Source organism: Leucoraja erinacea, unplaced genomic scaffold (genome assembly GCF_028641065.1).
Source record: "Leucoraja erinacea ecotype New England unplaced genomic scaffold, Leri_hhj_1 Leri_1363S, whole genome shotgun sequence".
Classification (NCBI taxonomy): domain Eukaryota; kingdom Metazoa; phylum Chordata; class Chondrichthyes; order Rajiformes; family Rajidae; genus Leucoraja; species Leucoraja erinaceus.
The window spans coordinates 27,501-36,594 of NW_026575631.1; the positions used below are offsets into that span (position 1 = coordinate 27,501).

The 9,094-nt window shown below is 47.1% G+C and overlaps 1 protein-coding gene across 1 annotated transcript in view; it reads left to right on the top strand.

Annotated features, from left to right (window-relative positions):
• LOC129715739 (cGMP-dependent 3',5'-cyclic phosphodiesterase-like) overlaps window positions 1-7,995 on the top strand; it is a gene marked incomplete at its 5' end in the record, with an annotated part of 34,569 nt that extends 26,574 nt beyond the window's left edge. Inside the window, 3 exons of the mRNA XM_055665592.1 lie at window positions 1,917-2,029; window positions 5,892-5,969; window positions 7,660-7,995. Of these exons, the coding sequence (XP_055521567.1) occupies window positions 1,917-2,029; window positions 5,892-5,969; window positions 7,660-7,827 (359 nt within the window). The remainder of the gene's footprint in view (window positions 1-1,916; window positions 2,030-5,891; window positions 5,970-7,659) is intronic.
• Window positions 7,996-9,094: the final 1,099 nt, after the last annotated feature.

The following is a 9,094-nucleotide window of genomic DNA, read 5'->3' on the forward strand; positions in this document are numbered from 1 at the left end:
GACCATTGAACCATTGACCCATTGACCCATTGAACCATTGACCCATTGACCATTGACCATTGAACCATTGACCCATTGACCCATTGAACCATTGACCCATTGACCATTGAAACATTGATGTACCCATTAACCATTGACCATTGACCCACCATTGACCCATTGACCATTGAACCATTGACCCATTGAACCATTGACCATTGACCCATTGGACCATTGACCCATTGACCATTGACCATTGACCATTGAACCATTGACCCATTGACCATTGACCCATTGATTGACCATTGACCCATTGACCCATTGACCATTGACCCATTGAACCATTGACCCATTGACCATTGACCCATTGACCAACCATTGACCCATTTACCATTGACCCATTGACCCTTGACCATTGACCATTGACCATTGACCCATTGACCCATTGACCATTGACCCATTGACCATTGACCATTGACCATTGACCCACCATTGACCCATTGAACCATTGACCCATTGACCATTGACCATTGAACCATTGACCATTGACCATTGACCCATTGACCATTGACCATTGACCCATTGACCCCATAACCCATTGACCCATTTACCATTGAGCCATTGGCCCATTGTCCCATTGAACCATTGACCCATTGACCATTGACCCATTGATTTACCATTGAACCATTGACCCATTGACCCATTGACCCATTGAACCATTGACCCATTGACCCATTGACCATTGAACCATTGACCCATTGACCATTGACCCATTGACCCATTGAACCATTGTCCATTGACCCATTGACCATTGACCCATTGACCATTGAAACATTGATCCATTGAACATTTGACCCATTGACCATTGACCATTTGACCCATTGATCCATTGACCATTGACCATTTGACCCATTGACCATTGATCCATTGATCCATTGACCATTGACCATTGACCCATTGGACCATTAACCATTGACCATTGACCCCATTGACCCCCATTGATCCCATTGACCCATTGACCATTGATCCATTGACCATTGATCCATTGACCATTTATCCATTAACCATTGATCCATTGACCCATTGATCCATTGACCATTGACCATTTATCCATTAACCATTGATCCATTGACCCATTGGACCATTGACCATTGACCCACTGACCATTGACCATTGATCATTGACCATTGATCCATTGACCATTGACCCATTGGACCATTGACCATTGGCCATTGACCATTGACCATTGGCCATTGACCATTGACCCCATTGACCATTGACCCATTGATCAATGACCATTGACCAATGACCATTGAACATTGACCATTGACCCATTGACTATTGACCCATTGATCCATTGACCATTGACCCATTGACCAATGACCATTGAACATTGACCATTGACCCATTGACTATTGACCCATTGACCATTGACCTATTGACCATTGCCCCATTGACCATTGAGCCATTGACCATTGACTATTGACCCCATTGACCATTGACCCATTGACCAATGACCATTGAACATTGACCATTGACCGATTGACCATTGACCCATTGACTATTGACTCATTGATCCATTGACCCATTGACCTATTGACCATTGACCCATTGACCACTGACTCATTGACCATTGACTATTGACCTATTGAATATTGACCATTGACCCATTGACCACTGAGCCATTGACCACTGACTCATTGACCATTGACTATTGACCCATTGAATATTGACCATTGACCCATTGAACCATTTGACCATTGACCTATTGACCATTTGACCCATTGACCATTGACCCAAAGACCATTGAACCATTAACCATTTGACCATTGAGAATCGAGCCATTGACCCATTGACCTATTGAACCATTGCCTCATTGACCCATTGACCATCGAGCTATTGACCACTCAACCATTGCTCCTCCTCCTCTTGTGCAGAGATCGTTGGTGTGGCCGAATTGTGTAACAAGATCAACGGTCCCTGGTTCACCAAATTCGACGAGGACCTTGCCCTGGCTTTCTCCATCTACTGCGGCATCAGTATCGTCCACGTGAGTGCCTAGGAAGGGAGCTGCAGATGCTGGTTTACACCGAAGATAGACACAAAGTGCTGGAGTAACTCAGCGGGACGGGCAGCATCTCTGGAGAAAAAGGAATAGGTGACGTTTAGGGTCTGAAAAGAAGGGTTCCTTTTCCCCAACCCCACCCCCCCCTCTTCCAACTAGTTTTCTCCCTCTGGCTTCACATTTTACATCTCATCCCTCCTCATCTCACTACCTCTTGTCTTTTCATCTCTGGTCTTTGTCCAATTTTTCACCTCTCTGGTCTATCCACAAACTATCACCCACCAGGCCCCCCCCCATCTCCCCAACCCCCCCCCCCCCCCCCCCCCCATCCCACTATAATCAGTCTGAAGAATAGTGAAATGCCTGGATAGAGTGGATGTGGAGACGATGTTTCCACTAGTGGGAGAGTCTCGGACTAGAGGGCACAGCCTCAGAATGAAAGGATGTTCCTTTATGAAGGAGATGAGGAATTTCTTTAGTCAGATGGTGGTGAATCTGTGGAATTCTTTGCCACAGACGGCTGTGGAGGCCAAGTCAGTGGATATTTTTAAGATGGAGGTAGAAAGATTCTTGATTATTACAGGTGTCAGGGGTTATGTGGGGAAGGCAGGAGAATGGGGTTAGGAGGGAGAGATAGATCAGCCATGATTGAATGGCGTAGACTCGATGGGCCGAATGGCCTAATTCTGCTCCTGGAATTTATAAACTAATAAGAAGGGTCTCGGCCTGAAACGTCACCTATCCATGCTCTCCACAGATGCTGCCTGACCCGCTGAGTTACTCCAGCACTCTGTGAAACGTCACCAATCCATGTTCTCCACAGATGCTGCCTGACCCGCTGAGTTTCTTCAGCACTCTGTGAAACGTCACCTATCCATGTTCTCCACAGATGCTGACTGACCCGCTGAGTTACTCCAGCACTCTGTGAAACGTTATCTATCCATGTTCTCCACAGATACTGCCTGACCCGCTGAGTTACCCCAGCACTCTCTGTCACTCCTCCCCTCTCCATCGTCTCCACAGATGCTGCCTGACCCGCTGAGTTACTCCAGCACTCTGTGTCTATCTCTGCGGGCTTGGTTGTTGGGGAAAGGTGGGGTGTGGAGGGATGGAGGGGGGGGGGGGGGCAAGGGGGCAAGTCACTTGGAGTGGGGAACACGGGCAGGGGATGGGGGGGTGTGGGAAGGGGAGAAGACGGAGGGGTGATGGGCATGGGGGGAGAGGACCCTTGGGCAGGGGAGGAGGGGAGGGAGAGGGTGGATGTGGAGATGGAGGGGCATTGGGCAGTGATGGTGGGGGAGGGTAAGGGAGAGGTTGAGGAAGGTGGGGGAGGAAGATGAAGGGGAGAGGGTGAGGGGTGTAGAGGGTGGGGGAGGGAGACAGTGGGGGAGAGGGGGTAGTGGAGGGAGAGGGTGGGGTTGAGGTTGGGGTTGAGGGTGGGGAGAATGGTGGACAGTAAGAGGAGAGGGAGTGACTAGGATCTCTGGGACCAGCACGTCTTTGGAGTTTGGGAGGAAACCGGAGCACCCGGAGAAAACCCACGCAGGTCTCGGGGAGAACATATAAACTCCGTACAGACAACACCCCGAAGAGCCGATATCATATTGATCAATAGCTCTGCTAAATTGGAAGAGTGCGCTGAAAGATAGCTCTCCCATTAGGAAGAGTGGGCTGAAAGATGGCAGATGGAGTTTAATGCTGATAAGTGTGAGGTGCTACATCTTGGTAGGACAAATCAAAATAGGACGTACATGGTAAATGGTAGCGAATTGAGGAATGCAGTTGAACAGAGGGATCTAGGAATAACTGTGCATAGTTCCCTGGAGGTGGAATCTCATGTAGATAGGGTGGTAAAGAAAGCTTTTGGTGTGCTGGCCTTTATAAATCAGAGCATTGAGTATAGAAGTTGGGATGTAATGTTACAATTGTACAGGGCATTGGTGAGACCAATTCTGGAGTATGGTGTACAATTTTGGTCGCCTAATTATAGGAAGGATGTCAACAAAATAGAGAGAGTACAGAGGAGATTTACTAGAATGTTGCCTGGGTTTCAGCAACTAAGTTACAGAGAAAGGTTGAACAAGATAGGTCTTTATTCTTTGGAGCGCAGAAGGTTAAGGGGGGACTTGATAGAGGTCTTTAAAATGATGAGAGGGATAGACAGAGTTGACGTGGATAAGCTTTTCCCATTGAGAGTAGGGAAGAATCAAACAAGAGGACATGACTTGAGAATTAAGGGACAGAAGTTTAGGGGTAACATGAGGGGGAACTTCTTTACTCAGAGAGTGGTAGCTGTGTGGAATGAGCTTCCAGTGGAAGTGGTGGAGGCAGGTTCGATTTTATCATTTAAAAATAAATTGGATAGGTATATGGACGGGAACGGAATGGAGGGTTATGGTCTGAGTGCAGGTAGATGGGACTAGGGGAGAATACGTGTCCGGCACGGACTTGTAGGGCCGAGATGGCCTGTTTCCGTGCTGCAATTGTTATATGGTTATATTTATATGGTTAAATACAGATCAGAAAATATTAGCTAAAACCCTAGCAAGAAGACTAAGCAAATACGTTAGTAAATTGATACTTTCTGATCAAAGTGGGTTTATACCCAAGAGACACTCGTTCAACAACGAGTAGACTGTCAATATATGGTTCCAGACACACTGGACGAATGCATGAATAGAAACTCGGATTGAAATAAGTTAATATCGTACCTTTATAACACCTTTTTAAATACACAAACCCCTTTGTCGGAAATAATTAGGCGAGCTTGGGAAGATGAATTGGGCCTAACAATTTTAAAAGATAGATGGGAGGAAAGTCTATATATACACAACTGTTCTGTTAACGTTAGGCATTCGTTAATACAATTTAAAATACTGCACAGACTCTATTATTCAAAGTCTAAACTGAATAAGATCTTCCCAAATGTATCTCCTTTTTGTGATAAATGCCTCCTTCAGGAAGCAACTATAACCCATTCCCTTGCCTCTTGTATAAATTACACAATTTCTGGAGGGGAATTTTTGAATTTTTTTCTTAAATACTTAAAATAAAATTGGACCCCGACACAGAATTGATTACTCTCGGTATGTCAGAAGCCTGTTCTGAGCTAACATTATGTCAAAGACGTTTCCTTAACTATGGCCTGATAACGGCGAAAAAAACGAATACTTACATTTTGGAAACACACATCAGTTCCTCCAGTGAAGATGTGGATTACAAACATGTCCGAGTCACTACACCTTGAAAATATTAGGCTTGTCCTGGCAGAAAAACCAGATCAATTTTTCAAGACATGGCCACCCTTCACCGAATTTTTACAAGGATAGTCTGGTGCAACACAACTTTGGATTTAAATCTGATTATGGGTTGGGTGAGGTGCGGGGGGGACAGTGCTTGCAGCGACGGAGACCCGGGTTCGATCCCGACTACGGGTGCTGTCTGTACGGAGTTTGTAGGTTCTCCCCGTGACCTGCGTGGGTTTACTCCGAGATCTTCGATTTCCTCCCACACTCCAAAGACGTGCAGGTTTGTAGGTTAATTGCCTTGGTAAATGTAAAAAAACGATCCCTGGTGTGTGTAGGATAGTGTTAGTATGTGGGGGGATCGCTGGTGGGTGTGGACCCGGTGTGCCGAAGGGCCTGTTTCCCACGCTGCATCTCCAAACTAAACATTTTGTTGGCAAAGTCGATGATACCTGACATCAGGGGTGACGGGAGAAGAATTGGTGGTTTGGAGGGAGAGATAGATCAGTCATGATTGAATGGCGGAGTAGACTTGATGGGCCGAATGGCCTGATTCTGCTCCTATCACTTATGAACTAATGACATCTTTCTTTCCCTCTCAGTCATTGCTGTACAAGAAGGTCAATGAAGCTCAGTACCGGAGTCACCTGGCCAACGAAATGATGATGTACCATATGAAGGTAAGAACATCAGATGCCAGTGCAAAATCTGGCAATAGACAATAGACAATAGGTGCAGGAGTAAGCCATTTGGCCCTTCAAGCCAGCGCCGCCATTCAATGTGATCATGGCTGATCAACCTCAATCAGTACCCCGTTCCTTGCCTTCTCCCCATATCCCCTGACTCCACTATCTTTAAGACCCCTATCTAGGGGGGTATGGAGAGAAGGCAGGTACAGGATACTGATTGGGGATGATCAGCCATGACCATATTGAATGGCGGTGCAGACTCGAAGGGCCTAATGGCCTACTCCTGCACCTATTTTGTATGTTTCTATGTTTCTAGCTCTCTCTTGAAAGTATCCAGAGAACCGTCCTCCACCGCCCTCTGAGGCAGAGAATTCCACAGACTCACAACTCTCTGTGAGAAAAAGTGTTTCCTCCGTCTCCATTCTAAATGGCTTACTCCTTATTCTTAAACTGTGGCCCCTGGTTCTGGACTCCCCCAACATCGGGAACATGTTTCCTGCCTCTAGCGTGTCCAAACACTTAATAATCTTATATGTTTCAATGAGATATCCTCTCATCCTAAACTCCAGAGTATACAAGCCCAGCCGCTCCATTCTCTCAGCATATGACAGTCCCGCCATCCCGGGAATTAACCTGGTGAACCTACGCTGCACTCCCTCAATAGCAAGAATGTTCTTCCTGTCGAGTTAAGTCTAGTTTTGTTTAGTTTTTGGTTTGGTTGAGTTGAGTTGAGTTGAGTTTAGTTTAGTTGGGCATTTGATTTGGTCCAAAAATAGACACAAAGACTATTCGTAAGTGGTTGAAGCATATTGGCGATGCAGGAGAACGGGTTTGAGAGGGATGGATAGGTCAGCCATGATTGAATGGCAGAGTAGACTTGAGGGGCCGAATGGCCTAATTCTGCTTCTATCATTTATGAACATGATCATGAGAAGTTGAGTAGGCTAGGACTCTATTCCTTGGAGCGCAGGAGGATGAGGGGTGATCTTATAGAGGTGTATAAAATCATGAGAGGAATAGATGCACAGAGTCTCTTGCCCAGAGTAGGGGAATCGAGGACCAGAGGACATAGGGTTAAGTTGAGGAGGGAATGATTTAATAGGAATCCGATAGAACATGGATAGGTGACGTTTCACAGAGTGCTGGAGTAACTCAGCGGGTCAGGCAGCATCTGTGGAGAACATGGAGAGGTGCTTTCACAGAGTGCTGGAGTAACTCAGCGGGTCAGGCAGCATCTGTGGAGAACATGGATAGGTGACGTTTCACAGAGTGCTGGAGTAACTCAGCGGGTCAGGCAGCATCTGTGGAGAACATGGATAGGTGACGTTTCACAGAGTGCTGGAGTAACTCAGCGGGTCAGGCAGCATCTGTGGAGAACATGGATAGGTGACGTTTCACAGAGTGCTGGAGTAACTCAGCGGGTCAGGCAGCATCTGTGGAGAACATGGATAGGTGACGTTTCACAGAGTGCTGGAGTGAAACTCAGCGGGTCAGTGGGCAGGCAGCATCTGTGGAGAACATGGATAGGTGATGTTTCAGGTCGAGATAAATTCGCACTTTCTGGTGGGAAATGGCGTGCCTCTGTTCAAGAAGGGCGGCAGGGAAGGGCTTTCGGGTTGTGGCCCTTCTTTGGACGTGTTAACTGGACTATTTCTCTCTCTCTCCCTGGTGTTGAGTATAGGTCACCAACGAGGAGGTGATGCGGCTACTGCAAAACGGCATTCAACCCGTGAGTAAGATCAGTCCTGACTTTGCCGATTTCAGATACACCCCACGGTCAGTTCCGCTGGAGGATACCACAATGGTAAGTCCCCTTTCCCTCCGATCTACGCTTATTATTAAGGGATAGTAGTAGTATTAGGCCAGTCGGCCCATCAAGTCTACTCCGCCGTTCAATCATGACTGATCCATCTCTCCCTCCCAACCCCATTCTCCTGCCTTCTCCCCATAACCCCTGACACCTGCACTAATCGACAATCTATCTATCGCTGCCTTAAAAATAACCATGGAATTCCACAGATTCACCACCCTCTGACTAGGGACATGTCTCCTCATCTCCTTCCTAACCTCACCTGACTTGGCCTCCACAGCCGGCTGTGGCAAAGAATTCCACAGATTCACCACCCTCTGATGAAATATTCTTGCATGACTGTAAGGGAAAAATAATTTTGTTGTCTCTTCATTGAAAACAATGACAATAAATTAAATCAAATCAGATCCAATAAATTCCTCCTCATCTCCTTCCTAAAAAAATGTCCTTTAATTCTGAGGCTGTGCCCTCTGATCCTAGACTCTCCCACTAGTGGAAACACCCTCTCCACATCCACTCTGTCCAGGCCTTTCACTATTCGGTAAGTTTCAATGAGGTCCCCCCCTCATTCTTCTAAACGCCAAACAGAATCTATCTGTGTCTGCCTTATTGTCATGTGAGCTCGAGGTACAGTGAAAAGCTTTGCTTTGCACGCTAGGCAAACAGGTCATGTGATACAGGGCGTCACGGTGGCACAGCGGTAGAGTTGCTGCCCGCACAGCGCCAGAGACGCGGGTTCGATCCCGACTACGGGCGCTGTCTGCACGGAGTTTGTACGTTCCTCCCGTGACCTGCGTGGGTTTTCTCCGAGATCTTTGGTTCCTCCCACACTCCAAAGACCTGCAGATTTTGTAGGTTAATTGGCCTAAATGCAAAATTTGTCCCTAGTGTGTGTAGGGTAGTGTTAATATGTGGGGGTCGCTGGTCAGGCCAAAGGGCCTATTTCCCTGCTGTTTCTCTAAACTAAACTAAATATGCGGGAAGGAATTTAAAAAAAATGTAGTTTAGAGATACAGCACGGAAACAGGCCCTTCGGCCCACCGAGTCCGTGCCGACCAGCGATCCCCGCACACTAACACCATCCTACACCAACTAGAGACAATTTTTACATTTACACCAAGCCAATTAACCTACAGACCTGCACGCCTTTGGAGTGTGGGAGGAAACCGGAGATCTCGGAGAAAACCCACGCAGGTCACGGGGAGAACATGCAAACTCCGTACAGACAGCACCCGTGGTCGGGATCGATACCGGGTCTCCGCCGCCGCATTCACTGTAAGGCAGCAACTCTACCGCTGCACCACCG